At 23.8% G+C, this 15,205-nt stretch overlaps 6 protein-coding genes across 6 annotated transcripts, besides 29 other annotated features; 3 read left to right on the top strand and 3 right to left on the bottom strand.

Annotated features, from left to right (window-relative positions):
• Positions 1–57: 57 nt before the first annotated feature.
• EDI_255260 (uncharacterized protein) lies at positions 58–1,914 on the bottom strand (the record flags this gene model as incomplete). Its single annotated transcript, XM_001740321.1, has 1 exon — positions 58–1,914. One exon carries the CDS (start codon positions 1,912–1,914, stop codon positions 58–60), a length of 1,857 nt encoding a protein of 618 aa, XP_001740373.1.
• Positions 610–720: a sequence feature (AT_rich).
• Positions 1,915–1,941: 27 nt separating the features above from the next.
• Positions 1,942–1,985: a sequence feature (AT_rich).
• Positions 1,986–2,028: 43 nt separating this feature from the next.
• Positions 2,029–2,102: a microsatellite.
• Positions 2,103–2,211: 109 nt separating this feature from the next.
• Positions 2,212–2,239: a sequence feature (AT_rich).
• A 180-nt stretch (positions 2,240–2,419) lies between these two features.
• Positions 2,420–2,576: a sequence feature (AT_rich).
• Positions 2,577–2,815: 239 nt separating this feature from the next.
• Positions 2,816–2,847: a sequence feature (AT_rich).
• Positions 2,848–2,883: 36 nt separating this feature from the next.
• Positions 2,884–2,964: a sequence feature (AT_rich).
• A 40-nt stretch (positions 2,965–3,004) lies between these two features.
• Positions 3,005–3,029: a sequence feature (AT_rich).
• A 128-nt stretch (positions 3,030–3,157) lies between these two features.
• Positions 3,158–3,178: a sequence feature (AT_rich).
• A 386-nt stretch (positions 3,179–3,564) lies between these two features.
• Positions 3,565–3,605: a sequence feature (AT_rich).
• A 126-nt stretch (positions 3,606–3,731) lies between these two features.
• Positions 3,732–3,757: a sequence feature (AT_rich).
• A 167-nt stretch (positions 3,758–3,924) lies between these two features.
• EDI_255270 (neurofilament medium polypeptide, putative) lies at positions 3,925–5,886 on the bottom strand (the record flags this gene model as incomplete). The annotated part of the gene is made up of 1 exon (XM_001740322.1): positions 3,925–5,886. One exon carries the CDS (start codon positions 5,884–5,886, stop codon positions 3,925–3,927), a length of 1,962 nt encoding a protein of 653 aa, XP_001740374.1.
• Positions 4,833–5,018: a microsatellite.
• Positions 5,887–5,900: 14 nt separating the features above from the next.
• Positions 5,901–5,942: a microsatellite.
• A 7-nt stretch (positions 5,943–5,949) lies between these two features.
• Positions 5,950–6,000: a sequence feature (AT_rich).
• Positions 6,001–6,248: 248 nt separating this feature from the next.
• Positions 6,249–7,214, top strand: EDI_255280 (protein phsophatase-2A, putative; the record flags this gene model as incomplete). The annotated part of the gene is made up of 1 exon (XM_001740323.1): positions 6,249–7,214. One exon carries the CDS (start codon positions 6,249–6,251, stop codon positions 7,212–7,214), a length of 966 nt encoding a protein of 321 aa, XP_001740375.1.
• A 74-nt stretch (positions 7,215–7,288) lies between these two features.
• Positions 7,289–7,645, bottom strand: EDI_255290 (uncharacterized protein; the record flags this gene model as incomplete). The annotated part of the gene is made up of 1 exon (XM_001740324.1): positions 7,289–7,645. The coding sequence occupies one exon, from the start codon at positions 7,643–7,645 to the stop codon at positions 7,289–7,291; it is 357 nt and encodes a 118-aa protein (XP_001740376.1).
• A 68-nt stretch (positions 7,646–7,713) lies between these two features.
• Positions 7,714–7,772: a sequence feature (AT_rich).
• A 46-nt stretch (positions 7,773–7,818) lies between these two features.
• Positions 7,819–9,126, top strand: EDI_255300 (uncharacterized protein; the record flags this gene model as incomplete). Its single annotated transcript, XM_001740325.1, has 1 exon — positions 7,819–9,126. The coding sequence occupies one exon, from the start codon at positions 7,819–7,821 to the stop codon at positions 9,124–9,126; it is 1,308 nt and encodes a 435-aa protein (XP_001740377.1).
• Positions 9,122–9,161: a sequence feature (AT_rich).
• A 411-nt stretch (positions 9,162–9,572) lies between these two features.
• Positions 9,573–10,312, top strand: EDI_255310 (uncharacterized protein; the record flags this gene model as incomplete). Its single annotated transcript, XM_001740326.1, has 2 exons — positions 9,573–9,596; positions 9,659–10,312. The coding sequence occupies 2 exons, from the start codon at positions 9,573–9,575 to the stop codon at positions 10,310–10,312; spliced, it is 678 nt and encodes a 225-aa protein (XP_001740378.1).
• A 1,031-nt stretch (positions 10,313–11,343) lies between these two features.
• Positions 11,344–11,373: a sequence feature (AT_rich).
• A 132-nt stretch (positions 11,374–11,505) lies between these two features.
• Positions 11,506–11,536: a sequence feature (AT_rich).
• A 74-nt stretch (positions 11,537–11,610) lies between these two features.
• Positions 11,611–11,660: a sequence feature (AT_rich).
• A 68-nt stretch (positions 11,661–11,728) lies between these two features.
• Positions 11,729–11,857: a sequence feature (AT_rich).
• An 82-nt stretch (positions 11,858–11,939) lies between these two features.
• Positions 11,940–11,974: a sequence feature (AT_rich).
• A 133-nt stretch (positions 11,975–12,107) lies between these two features.
• Positions 12,108–12,130: a sequence feature (AT_rich).
• A 42-nt stretch (positions 12,131–12,172) lies between these two features.
• Positions 12,173–12,213: a sequence feature (AT_rich).
• Positions 12,214–12,269: a microsatellite.
• Positions 12,270–12,273: 4 nt separating this feature from the next.
• Positions 12,274–12,306: a sequence feature (AT_rich).
• A 74-nt stretch (positions 12,307–12,380) lies between these two features.
• Positions 12,381–12,401: a sequence feature (AT_rich).
• Positions 12,402–12,750: 349 nt separating this feature from the next.
• Positions 12,751–12,804: a sequence feature (AT_rich).
• Positions 12,805–13,303: 499 nt separating this feature from the next.
• Positions 13,304–13,328: a sequence feature (AT_rich).
• Positions 13,329–15,133: 1,805 nt separating this feature from the next.
• Positions 15,134–15,184: a sequence feature (AT_rich).
• Between the last annotated feature and the right edge of the window lie 21 nt (positions 15,185–15,205).

Genomic DNA, 15,205 nt, shown 5'->3' on the forward strand with positions numbered 1-15,205 from the left:
ACATAATCAAAATTATTCAATTGAAATGATTTCTTTTTTTTGGATCTTTCTTTCATTTTAATTTGAAAGTTCTGTTATTAAAGAACAACATTCTTCAGTTTGATTTGTATCAAGTAATAAAGTTAGAAAATTTAATACTTTTAATTTAAATTCATTCTTAAATGGTTTAGCATGGTTATATATTGTTAGAAATTGAATTAATTGTTGATTGAGTTGTGGTACAGAACTAAATTTAGTGAAAAGAAAATCTATCCAATCCAAATCATCAATAAGATCAATAGCAGCTGTTTGAATAGCCAAAATAAAGAAATTAATAATTTCTTTTTGTATAGAGACATCACTATTATCATTAATTTCAAATATTGTGTTTAATAAGATGATGTTATTATTTAATAGTGGTGATGACAATAATAAAGTATAAAATTTAATTAACTGAATTGTAGGAATATTACTCTTTTGGATTGTTATAAAAAATGAATCCACATCAATATTTTCTATCCATTTATCTTCTATTTTAATATTGTATTGAGTAAATAAGTATGTTATTTGGTTTACCTGATACCCTTTTATTATAGATGAAAATAATATTTCACAACAACTTTCTTCTTCTTTTTTAAATTCTTTTTTTAATTCTTCTTTTAATTTTACTATTGAATTAAAATATTTAATGATACAATCAACAATTATATATAATGTATCATTATTTAAATACTTAATTAAGTTTTCTGCAATATGTCGTCTTGGTATTTCAGTTTTAGCAATAACACATAACCAAATTATATTATTTAAGTCATTTCTATTAATAATATATGTGAGTAATGAATAATCATCTGGATTCATATAAGCAAATAAAACCTTATATGCTGCATTTATAGCATTTGGTTCTTTAATATTCCTCATTTCAATAATGTCAGAGATATATCTAATTACATTTAATGATCTAAATCCAAAGTATAATGTATTGTCTGTTGAACAATTTGTCATAATGTTAAATATCTTCTCATAGCATCTCATTGAAATAAATGTACTTTCAAGTAATATAACAATATCATGTAATGCATTACTCATTTTAATATAACTAATTCCTCTATAATCACTAGAAACAAATTCAAAATAAGTTAATATAAAAGAGATCATTGTAATATTATAACTGTCACTAAGAAATGAAGATATTTGATTTAAGACATTTGAAGATAATAACTTCATGATACATTCATTTAGTTTTGTTTCATCCGTTGTTTTCTTCTCTGACAAATAACCTGCTAAAATTTTAGTGAAAATACCAACAACAAATGTTTTAGTTTGTTCACTTCTTGGAAGTATTTTGATTAAGTCATCAATATGAACTAGTGCATCTTCCCCTGTTGTAAATATATTATAATAAATTGATAAAACATAATCATTAGGTTGATTAGTATGAATAAATTTACCAACTAAAGACTCTAATGAAGCTGGATCAGATATTTGAATGTGATAAGATAAAAAGTTATTAAGAATTTCAATTGAATCAATATATTGAGGTTTAATGAAATTAAAGATAAATGGTATGATTATATCTGGATTTGTTTTTGTATATCTTGTAACTAAACGAATGGCTCTTAAAAAAGAAATAATAATTTCTGGTTGTGTTTGTTCATTTATAAGGGGAAGAAACTCTTCATAAAAAGAAGAGTTAATAAAACTTTGAGCAGTTTCTCTATCTTTTATTAATAACTCTATTATTTGAAGAGTTTCATATGGTAGTGAAGGAAAATATGAAAGAATTACGTTAAAAATTCCCATTGAAACGAGCTGATGAATGATATGAGTTGATGTTAATGACTCTTTGAACTTCATTATTTTTTGCTTTAAGTCAGGTCCTTGAAGGTCTTGAATTTCCTTATATAAAATTAAGGCTAATTGATGGTTATCCATTGAAAGATATTTGTTTAAAATTCTTTGTTAAAAAATTATTTTTTATAGTCTTTTCTTTTATTATTATAATAGAACCAAAACGTAAAAAAGAAAGATGTTAGAAAAAAACTATAATTATTTTATTATATTTATATTATACTTTATTTCTCAATTTTTATCTTATTTTTTATTTTGTTAATTGTTATTTTGAAAGATAATGAAATATATCATTTTTCAATAAATCTTATCATTATTTATTTTTATTCTCATCTCATGAATCCATTAACTAAACTAAAATAATTTTTGTTCTAAAGAGTCATTTAATTATATTATATTTAATTTAAATGAAATGTCTTTATTTGTTCATTATTAAGTTATTTTAATATTAGGATGAATGAATTAAATATTGATTTAATTATCATTAATACGTATTGAAATATATTGAAATATATTAAGTATTATTAAGAGAATGTGTCAAGATAAATAAAACATTGTAAATGAAAAATTAATAAAGAAATATGCTTTGATTTAATAAATCTAATTAATGAATATGTTAATTCTAAATTAGTAATTCTTATTTTATTAATAAGAAATGAATCATTAAATATGAAATAAGATATTAACATTATTAATAAATGATTTAATTATCATTTAATTTTATTTTTTTATTTTACATATTATAACATAACACAGATGTTATATAATGAATATTAAATATAATGAAAATGCTAATATCTGTATTGTTTTATATCATTTTGTAATGACATTTAGTCAAAGTTATAATTTAATGTTAAGAAATATGTTTCAATGATTGGAGTGATAAGAAGTCAATAAAAGTATATTTATCTGAATATAAAGAATCTATAAAATAATGAACATCAAGACTATCAAAAAGTATAATAATTTGTATTTGTGTTGATAGTAAATTTATTTATATTAATTTTGTAATATATTGTAAAACATTTGATAGTTCAATTCTATCTGAATATCATAATTTATCAATATATTACATTTTTAAATGAAACAAATTATAATAATGAATATATTTTATAAAATGATATCAAATAAAATCATTCAATACATTATTATGAATGAACTAATTGTGGTTATCATAATAATAAAATAATAATAAAATACTTTGAATAACGTATTGATATTCATTATTTATTTATCATAGTGTCATTATTCATTATTATATCACTACCTCACAGTGTTTAACAAATTGACTTAGTATTATTTAACAATTAAAAATTAAATCAGAGTGAATAATATTAATTTAATTAATGAAGTACAATCATCAATCAGCATTTCAAATTGTAATTCATTATAATTATGAAGTATATCATATTTGAATATGGATGAAATAAAAATGAATGATTTAATTGATACAACAACGGATAATAAACAATAAAAACAAAGAGAATTAATAACTAACCATATGAAAAATATCATGAAAACAATGAGTTTAAATGCTGTCCCTGCATTAATTAAATCATTTTTAAACAATATAGCATTGTCCTGTGTATAACCGGAAAGATAGGAGAGTAATTGTTAAATTAGAGTCTGCAATTAGAATAAATAATGAAGATAAAAGAAGTATTAACACCTCATATTTTCATCAATTAAAACAATCTAAAGTACAAAATGATTTACTTTACACTCATGGAATAGATTAAATAAAATTCTAAATAATTAATAAATAATTTATATTACACAACATCAAATTAACGTACAAATTAACATAAAAGGAATAAACGAATAAGAACTAAAGAAAGAATAAATGAATGTAATTATTTCTTTTTATTTTTTAATTGAAGAAAGGGTATTGTAAAACAATCATAAAAATAAAATAAAAAATAATAAAGAAAAGAATGAAAACTCCATTTTAATGCCTTTACTTAAAATAAATTTATATCATTATTTATCTTTTCTGTTTATATTTACTTTATTAATGCTAAACTTGGTTTTACTTCCCCCTATTATGTGTATTTAATTATTTCTTTCTATTTAAAATGAATTAGAAACAGTCAATTAAATGATACCTTCAAACATTGACGAATATGGAACTGTTGGTTCTTCATTTGGAATTGGGAACACAAAAGGATTTCCTTTAAATCCGTAAGCATTTTTATTAAAATTTTTACCAAATACCATTTTTTTTTCTTCTTCAGGAGTAACACTTTCTTTAGTTTGTTCAGAAATTGGAATTCCTTTAATTGCTCCTTTTTCTTCTTTTCCAATTGTTTTATTTTGGCCAAGCTTAGTTTCAAGCTCTTGTTTCTTTTTAGTAAGTTCTCTTTTTTTCATTTCTAATTCTTTGATATCTTTTTGAAGTTGTTCAATTTGATTCATCTTTTCTTGAATTTCATTACTGCATTGTCCTTCTTCCTTTTTAATCTCTTCTAATTTTTTATTAATTTCTTCAAAATCAATTTCTGGGTTTTTTTGTTGTTCCTCTTCTTCTTTGTCTTTTGTTGTCTCTGTTTCAAATGAAAAGACATTAGAATTACTTGATTTAACAACTGAAGAAGGAATATTGTTGACAGTAACAGGAGTATCAAATGAAAATGTATCAAAATTAATTCCAGAAGATACCTTTTCTTCTTGTGTTTTATTAGGAATAACTTCGAGTGGTTGAGTTTTTTGACTAGTAATTGGATTTATTTGTTCATGATTACTTTCTTTATTTTCCGTTGCATCAAAATTAAATGCATCACCAAAACTAAATAACTCTTCTGTTTTTTTACTTTTTACAATAGAGGTTGGTATTTTATTTTCAATTGGTTGGTCAAATGAAAATGTGTTAAATATTTCCTGTTTAGTACTAGTTTCTTCTTTTTTGATTTCTTCATTCTCATCACTTTTGTGTTCATCTTTATCTTCGTTTAAATGTTCTTCTGGATGAGACTCTTCTTTGATTTCTTTCTGACTTTTTTTATTTTTCTTTTCTTCTTTTTTTCTTCGTTCTTCTTCTTTTTTCTCTTCTTTTTTCTTACGTTCTTCTTCTTTTCTTAGTTCTTCAGCTCTCTTCTTTTCTTCCTTCTTTCTACGTTCTTCTTCTTTCAATGCTTCTTTTTTCTTTTTTTCCTCTTCTTTTTTTAATTCTTCAGCTTTTTTCTTTTCTTCTTTAATTTCTTTAGAAGATTTTGGAGTTTTAATTTCTTCTTTTTTTTCTTCGCAATTTTGTGTTGTTGATACTTCTGAAGGTGGGTTAGTACTTTCTTTATGTTCTATCACCTTTTCTGTAGAAATAACTTTTTCTGGAAGTGGAGGAATTGCTTTTGTTGGTATTTTTGGTAATTCTTTTTGTGTTAATGAAATATGTTCTGTAGGTTTTTCAACAGCAGGAGAACCAACTGTAGAGCCAATAATTGGTGTGGAAGGTTGAGGTGTATGATATTTAAAAGTATTAACATATGTATTAAAATAAGAGGGAATCGTTTTTGGAACTGGGAAACCAGCTTTTTGATTTTTTAATAGTGCTAAAGCCAAAAGAAATTCATTTCTATCAAGTTCATTAGGATTTGTTTTTGCTGTAATTTTCATAATATCATCAATTGTTAATACACCACTATATTGAGCTAAAACTTTTTCAGCAAAAACGTCTTTAGTTACTGTAATATGATCAGTGTTAATTAATGAAGTGAATAAATTATCAGCGTGTTTAATTTGGTCTTCTTTTAAGAAGAAAGGAATATCAATTATAGGGGAGTTGTAAGGTGGTAGTTTAGTAAATAATTCATTTGAAATTGGTTGGTTTTGTTGTGCATAATAAATCAATACTAGTGCCTTAGCAAATTCAGAGAGATACATCGGTTTTTTTGGAGGAACTGATAAGCTCCAGATTTTAGATAAAATATTCATGGGTAACTTGGTGTATTGAAAGAAAAATAAAGCATCAGAACCACCAATCATCCCATCTCCATCAACATCAGCAAAATGGAATAATGTGTCTACAGGAATTTCAGGTGAAAATTTACTATTGATTGACATTATTTGAACTGAAGTTTTTTGATTTTGTTTTTTAGTTTCTTTTTTTTTCTCTTTTTCAAAAACAAAAATTTATTTTTCTTAAATAAAAATTTATTTTAAAATTTTTTATTATTTGAGTAAAGTCTTTCTTAGGTTACTTTTTTTCCTATTATCTTAGTTATTTGATACTATCACTTTTTTATTATACTTTTTTCTGTTATTATAATTTGTTAATGAAACTTATTGTATTTAAATAAAACTTAATGCGTTTAATAAATGAAGAATGAAAAATTTTATGACATAAAAGAACTAGAAAAAAGTAATATTGAGAGAAAAAAAAAAAGGAGAATATAAAAATCTTAAAAATTTGAGATAAAAAAAAGATGGATATTGAGATGATGGGATATGGCTCAAATGAAAGTAATGAGCCATTTGATATTGACAAAATCCTTGAAAAGCTATGGAAAGGAGAACCAATTACTGAGATGAATGTTGAGGATTTATGTGATAAATGTAGAGAAATAGTATGTCAAGAAGGTAATATTATCAACCTTGAAACACCAATTACAATTTGTGGAGATATTCACGGACAATTTTGGGATTTATTACAACTTTTTGCAGTTGCAGGTAAACCACCATCAACTAAATATATATTTTTAGGTGATTATGTTGATAGAGGGTTCAATTCTGTTGAGACATTTTTATTATTGGTTGCTCTAAAAGTAAAATATCCGGATAAAATATACTTAATCCGTGGTAATCATGAAAGTAGGGCAATTACTCAAATATATGGATTTTACGATGAATGTCAAAGAAAGTATGGAACATCAAATGTTTGGAAGAATTGCACTGATTTATTTGATTTTCTTACACTTGGTGCATTGATTAATAATAGAATATTTTGTACTCATGGAGGACTTTCACCTATGTGTCATAATTTAGATGATATTCGTAAAATTGATAGAAAAGTAGAAGTACCTCATGAAGGTGTTATGTGTGATTTGTTATGGTCTGATCCTGATGAAAGTGGAATTGAATGGGAAGAATCTCCTCGTGGAGCTGGTCATCTTTTTGGAGAAAAACCATTACTTGAATTTAATGATAAAAATGGACTAGATTTTGTGTGTCGGGCTCATCAATTAATTCAAGATGGATACAAATGGATGTTTAATAAAAAAATTGTTACTGTATGGTCAGCTCCAAATTATTGTTATCGTTGTGGAAATGATGCATGTGTTATGAACTTAAGATCAGTTATTGATGACCCTGTTTTCACTTTTTTCAAAGAATGCCCTCCAGACCAACATAAATTAACTGCAAAAGTAGTTGTACCAGAATTCTTTTTGTGAACTTTATGTTTTAAATTGAATGAATTTTTTACTTTTTTTAAGAATAAATTTAATTTGAGAACAAAAGACTTTATTTAAAGGTAAACACTCGATAAGAACTCCTCAATTGAGGAATACCTAGTATAGAATATAGAATATTGAGCCTCTTTAATTTTTTCATCCAGTCTTTTATGTCTGATTTTGTCACAGTATTTCTTTTTAGTTTCATGTTCTATTATTTCTTTCATTGTCGGATAATATACAGAATGACTTAATGGTGGAGTTCCAATAATATCATCTTCATAATCAGTAGTGCTTTCATTAGTTATGTTGTTACCATATCTTAGAATAAGTTCTTTGAGAGTATCTCTTAATTGAGAGTCATCACAACATAATGACCCATTAGAAAATGTAAACTTCACCAATGGAGTTTCCAAAGAAACACTGTTCATTAAAATTGATATTCTTTTTTAGTCAAACTATATTCCTAAATATGATTGTCCTTTCTTTTCATTGATTGTTATAAATTAATTCAAAATATAAGATAAATAAAAAAGAATTAAAACAAAAATATTAAAACTATTTGTTAGTAAATAGGAACTAAAAAATAAGAAGATAAACAACAATGCATAAAGTACAGCCCAACTCAAGTGATACTGAAAGTGCTGTTAGTACAGAAGACACTGAAATTGGTGAAATTATTCAAGAAATGTTTCCTTTAGAATATTCAGTTAAACAACGAACTCATGTTAATGGAACTTTGTTTACAGTAAAATATAAAAATGAAATACTTTCATTAAAACAAGAAATGTTAAAATTTAAAGAACAACATCCAATTAATTTATATCCAATAACACATTTTTCTTTTTCATTAGCTAAATCATTTCTCTATGACCAATTTGAGTATTATTCTTCAACACCTGATAAAGAAACTGATATTAATGAAATATTAAAAGAAACAAGAGAGTCGTTAGTATCATATTATCGTTCAATGAATTTAATCTTTTCAACTATTCAACGACAATCTCAAAGTAATTTAGGAACATTTAGAATTATTATTTGTACTTCTGTTGGTGGAATTAAACGATATCTTCAAAGCGTACATTGTTTATTTCAAAGTAGTTCCAAACCAGTTACTGTAGAATATGGAGATGATGTTCATCCAGGTGATGTTATTTTATTTGGAGATGAATTAACAGAAAATGGAATAACTTCATTATTAGTATTTGCGTGGGGGTGTTTTGAAAAACAAACAGAATTAAGTTATACTGTAAAAGTTCTTAGTCCAATAAATGAGTTTAAAGTTACTGGAATTCCACAACCTCGTAGGTTGTTTACATTTGAGAAATTAACATTTTATTGTTGTGACAGTATGAAGACAGCAAAATATTTTTTTGCACATATCATTGCTGAGTTAATTAAAATAGATTCTGGGTCATTAACATTAAATAGTTTTATTGAAGAACCTCAATTTTGTACTAGATGCAAAAATATTTCGAGTTTTCCAAGAAGTAGTTGTGTTATGTGTCATGGATGTAATAGATATTATCATGAAAAATGTCTTTCTGCTTATGTATCTATTAATGAAGCTTATTGTTGTAAGGATTGTAGAAACAACTCTTTTATTCATTGTTCTTTGTCAAATCTACTTTATCCATTTAGAAAAATGAACTGTTGTTTATTTTGTACTCAACCTTTTGTTTCTAATAAAGAACTTGAACTTCAAGGAGTTCTTTTATTCACATGTTCAAAATGTTTATCACAATTCCATAGTTCTGTTTCTTCTGTATATTTCAGAAAATGTTGTTCTGCAACAAATAGAAAAATGGTAGAATTATATTATAAAAATAAACAGTTACAAAATAATCCAATCTTATTATTAACTTATATGTTTGTGTTGATGAGTGATATTGTAAGTGTTTCGGAACAATAAATAAATTTAACTTTTTAATTTTAATTAATTTTTTACCTTTTTTTGTATCTGATCATCTAAGAAGAAAAAGCTTTAGGTAACATAAAAGAAACCAACTGTTTAGGTTTTACAGTAGGTTGATTTATTCCTTTGTTAACTTCTTTAAATGAAGAAAAAAGTGAAAGATCTACAAGAAGAGGAGAAGATGATTGGTAATATATAGCATAAAAACGATCACATCTATTCTTTATCTTTTGGTCTTTGGTCTTCTTGTAATTAGTTCGTCGTCTGTTAAATTCATTCATCTTAGTATAATCACTTTTATATGTTTTAGTCAAAAACACTTTTTGATTTCTCAGTTTTTGGTTTAAATATCTCCTGTTTTGAGTTTTGTCAATCATTTTTGGTTTTTTTTGGTTTTTATTAACTTTTTTCTTAATTTATTTGAATCTAGTTCTTTTATATTAATGACCTTTCGTTTCCAAATCTATGTGGAATTTTCTTTTTCTTTTATAAGTCATCTTTTATTTAATTTTCAATTATCTTAGCTAAGAGTAATCCTGAATTAGTAATTTTTCTTGGGGACTATATCCAACTTGCTCATGAAGACATTATACTCTTTATTAAATCTTTTGAGTTTGTTGCGCATAAATTTAAATGTATTGGAATTATCGGAAATCATGACATTAAACTTCGACCACCAGATGATATTATCAAAGCATTACAATCTATTGGTATTTCAATATTATTAAACGAGGAATATGTATTTGATTGTATTCACTTCTTTGGGATTGATTATTATACAAATAATTCAACTTTAGTTCTACCACAAAACCAACAGATTATTTTATTGTCTCATACTCCTTCAGTGTTAAATGACCCAATCTTTTCAGAATCGAATGATATTAATCAACAAAATATTCAAATTAGTGCAATATTTTGTGGACATACTCATGGTGGGCAAGTCATTATCCCATTTATTGGTTGTCCATTATTACTTTTCAAGGCATGGATGTTGAGATGGTGGAAAATTATGTATTTGAGATTATTGGATTTACAAAAATGGAAAGTTATCCATGGATTATATCATTTACAATACAATCAAACATCAATTCCAGTTTATGTGACATCTGGAATAGGAAGTCATTATGGACTTAGAGTGAATTGTCCACCAGAGATTGTTGTTATTGATTTAATTCCTCAGTGATGTTTTTTATGGTTTGTTTCATTTAAAATCATAAACCAATATAAAAAGTAATATTATTTACAATCTTCTGTTATTTTTGATTGAATATAGTGGTCAATTAGAAACTCAACTACTTCACAATATGATTTACATTGTGTATCCCTTCTAATCTTTTTCAATTCTTCTAGTGATTCTAATGAAATCCTGATTTTAGGAAACTTCTTATCCATTCTTTGTGATTTAACTATTCTCATTTTCTTATCTTTTGTCTTACTTATTTCATTACTTGGGTTCTGAATGAATGTATTTCCATCAAGTATAACAGAGACAGGTTCAAAGCATGTTAATCATGTTTATAATAATAAGATTGTGATTAATCAAAAGTTATCGAAACAAGTGATTTTGAATAACCATTCTCACTTCCATTTCAATTGTATTTTTATAAATAGCTCATACCAATGAGAATCTGTGCCACTTTTCTCATATTTCCCCAAAAGTCTCGGGATGGGTTGTACCCAAAAGTAAAAACGAAGTGTTGTAGAGTATAAAATCTGCTTTGTTCTTACTTTTTATTATTTTAGAACAACTATAAGATACATTATTATTAACAAAAATTATTTCAAATAGTATAAGTTCACATCAAACAAAAAAAATAATAAGACAATGAATAGTACTTTTTATTATAAACATAAAACCAATCACCCTTTTATATTGTTTTTATTAGAAATATTCTTTGTTTATCTATTACATTAATTAGAATTTAAATTTCTTTTTTCATTGTTTTATATTTCTTTTACAAATTCGTTTGGTATAGTATTTAAAGAATGGTAATATTATGTTCTTGAAACTATTTATCGGTTTGATTGAGTGTCCAAAATGACTCCTAAACGAAATTAGAGAATTCTTTTGAAATGACAAAAATATACAAAGAAGAAATGAAACAAGAAAAGTTCCATTACTAAAAATGATAATTGGTGATTGATAAAAGATTAAACATTCTCTTGATTTTATACTCACTTATTTAAAAAAAACACAAAAACATACGGATAGAGTATTAATATTAATTAATATTTTAATATATTCAAACTTACAAATGATTTTCTAACTACAGTAACAGATTTTTCTTTAACATCATATTCAAACTTCTTTGTTCTTAGATACTGTTGGATGAATTAGAATTTAAGTTTTGTAACTGTAATACTAAATAGAGTTTCTATAAAATAATGAATATTAATTTAATTTTATCGCTATTTCAATTTGTGTTAATTACAGAATTAAAGTATTGTTTTTAGTTTGAATGTTCATGTTTCAACAAAAACTAATTATTTGTTATTTAAACAATATTTTTAATAAAAAAATATTATTTTTTGTCTCATTTTCCGTTTGTTTGATGTTTTTAAAATTTGTAGTAAAGGAGTAATATAAAGATAGAAATAGATAAAATATGAAAATTATATAATTATTTGATTTATAATTAGATTATTGTTATTATTTTATTTTGTTATTTAATAATTTGGATGATAATGAAATATGTTTATTTTATTCTTAATGAATTATTATTTTATTGATTTCTTGTAATCTTGTTCAACTTTTATGTTCATTTAAAATGATGAATATTCAATGTTTGATGTTAATAAGTTAAGTATTGATTTATTTATCTTTAATATTGAATATAATATATTTGATGTATTGGATGTTATTAAAAATAAGAAGAATACTTTATAAATATTTGTTATTCACTTCTCTTTCATTATCATGATTTATCAGTATATTCCATTTCTAAATAAACAAGATTCACAATAAAGAACATGGAATCTAAATAATAAATAAATAATAATACACAACACCACATAAACGTAGAAAATGAATGAAAAGAACAAGAAATAAAAAATAAAAAGAATATATTGTTTTATTTTTATTTTATAAATACAAAAACAAAAAAAAAAATAAAAAAAAATAATAAAGAAAAGAATGAAAACTCCATTTTATTTCTTTTATAAAAATAAATTTATTATCATCTTAACATCTTTTCTATTTTTTATTTTATTCTATTAATACTAACTAGATGCTATTTCTCTTATTGTATAACTAAAATAAAATAAATTAAAATGAATTTCTGAAAGTAGCTAATAATGGTACAACGCTTGATTCGTTTCAAAAGTTTTAAAAAGAAATTTCTCTAAGTTAAAAATAAATGAGAAATTAAAAAACTTAGTTAAATAACCCCAACACGAATTGGTAGTTGATGAATAACACTAAACAGCATAAAAGGTTTATTAACAAATTATTTTATGTTATAATTTACAAATCATTAATACTAGTGTTATTTGGTTATATTTTTTATTTTGTTTGAGAACTCTGAGTAAAAAGAACCTTACGCAACATGAGTTCATTTATGCATTTATGACGATTTCCAATATGAATAACAAACAAATAAAATGTATACTTTGGATAACAACTATATATTTATTAAAAAAAACTAAAAGTATAAAACTTTATTTATAAAAATAAAAGAACTGAAATATTTAATTGACTAACTATTCATCATTTCTCTTTTTCTTCTCACTTTGTATTGGTAATATTGTAAAAAAATGATAATGGAGAAAGTGTTGTATTTTATTCTATAAATCCATACAATGGATCAACTTTATCATCAAATAAATTAATAGAAGATTATACTCCTCGTTATTCACCAATCAGTATTTTAATTTATGGTAACGTACAGCTTTATTTTGGGTCAAGAAGTGGTACACTCAAAAAACAAAATTAAAAAACAGTTAGAAGAAGATTCAGGCACACGCTCTGAACTCTTGTTTATAAGATTGAAACAACGTTTTAACTTCATTAGTCAATGGCATTAATTCATTTGAAAGAGTTAAATTTAACTTCTATATTGAAAGGTCCAACAAGAATAACTGGAAAGTAAGTAATATGTCAGTTAGGTAGGTGATGAAGTTATATAATTATCATTTACCTATTCAACGTACTTATATTAATTCGGACACTACCAACTTAATTTTTAATTTAATATAAATAAGGTAATGGCATGGATATCTTTGTATAAAAAAAAATCAATTCATTAAAATCATTAGATAGCAAATATTTCAATTAAACATTAATGGAATGATTTATTACTTTAGTTATTATAATATTGAAATTGACAATATAACAACAGAATGTAATCATCAATTTACAAAAGATGAAGAATGATTTCAATTTATTTATTGTTACGGTTACTCTATCTTTAACTAACTATAATTATCAACTATCATTATCAACAAATAATTATATTATTAGAAATAACTATGGTTCATCAAAAACCCATAAATTATATACATATCCTAATCAATGGTTAAAGTATGAATAAACAAATAAATAACATTCAATATTTGTAGAAAGAAAGAGCCATATCAAATAATCAAATTCATTTTAACATTGAATCATCAAATGAAGGAACAACATTAATTAAAGAAGTAGAAAATAATGATAAATCAATTTCAACAGTAATTATATCTTCTTCAAAACAATTAACTAGTTTAACTAATATAGAATTTTCAAGAGCATCAACAAAGAAAAGTCAAATAATGATTATTGGAATGAAAGGAATAACATTAGATAGTATTGGATATAAGAATTGTAATATGATGATTTATAAAGAAAAAACAAAAGAATGTATTCAATGTGAAAAAGGATATTATTTAAATTCAAATAAAGAATGTCAATTGTTACCAGATAATTGTATTGTGGGATATAAAACATATTGTTATCAATGTAAAGAAGGATATATTAAAGAAAAAGGAGAATGTAAAAAAATTGATAATAAATGTAATAAATCAGAAAGAAATTATTGTTTAAAATGTTCAAATTGATATAAAATACAAAATAATCAATGTAATGGAGATAAAGAAGATCAATGTTATTATGAAGGAAATAAATGTGTATCATGTTCAAATGGATATACATTAAACAATAAAAAATGTTCAAATAAAGAAAAGAATCAAAATGGAAAGAATGAAGAAATATATTGTGAAAATGGAAAATACATTAATAATAATAAATGTATAGAATGTTCAAAATCAGAAATATGTCAAACAAATGATATTGAAATAAAATGTAAATATGAAGAATATTTAGATAATAATAAATGTATAAATAAAACATGTGAAGAAAATATGATAAAAGATCAAAATGGAAAATGTAATAATAATATTGAATATTGTTTAAATAAATCATATGTTAATGGAAAATGTGTTGAATGTTTAAATACATATTCACCTAATTTGAAGGGAGAATGTATTAATACAAAAATAGAATATTGTGAAGAACAAAATGGACATGGATGTAAAAGATGTAAAGAAGGATATTATTTAACAAAAGACATGAAATGTTTAAAATGTGATGATAAATGTGAAACATGTTATGGAACATCTACATATTGTATGAGTTGTTCTAATGATAAATATTTAAGAAATGATAAAACATGTCAATCAAATGAAGAATTAAATGGAACATGTTTACAAATATTGCAAGATGGAAGTGGATGTGGAATATGTCATAAAGGATATTATAGAAATGGGAAAGGATGTTCAAAATATGAAAAAGAATGTTTAACATGTAATCAAAAAGATAAATGTATAATATGTGGAGAAGGATATTTTATGAGTTCAACAGGAATATGTAAATCAACAACAACAATTAAAGGATGTAAAGGAGAAATAGATAAAGAATATGGATGTAGAGAATGTTTAACAGGATATTATTTAATAAATAAAGAATGTTCAAAATGTGGAAAACAATGTATGACATGTTTAAATGAGAAAGAATGTAATAAATGTGAAGATGAATATATAATAATAAATAAAGAATGTATTCATTATTCAAATATTAATAAATGTAAAGAAACAAAAAATAATA

This window comes from Entamoeba dispar, genomic scaffold (assembly GCF_000209125.1).
Source record: "Entamoeba dispar SAW760 scf_1105229462867 genomic scaffold, whole genome shotgun sequence".
Classification (NCBI taxonomy): Eukaryota; Evosea; order Mastigamoebida; family Endamoebidae; genus Entamoeba; species Entamoeba dispar.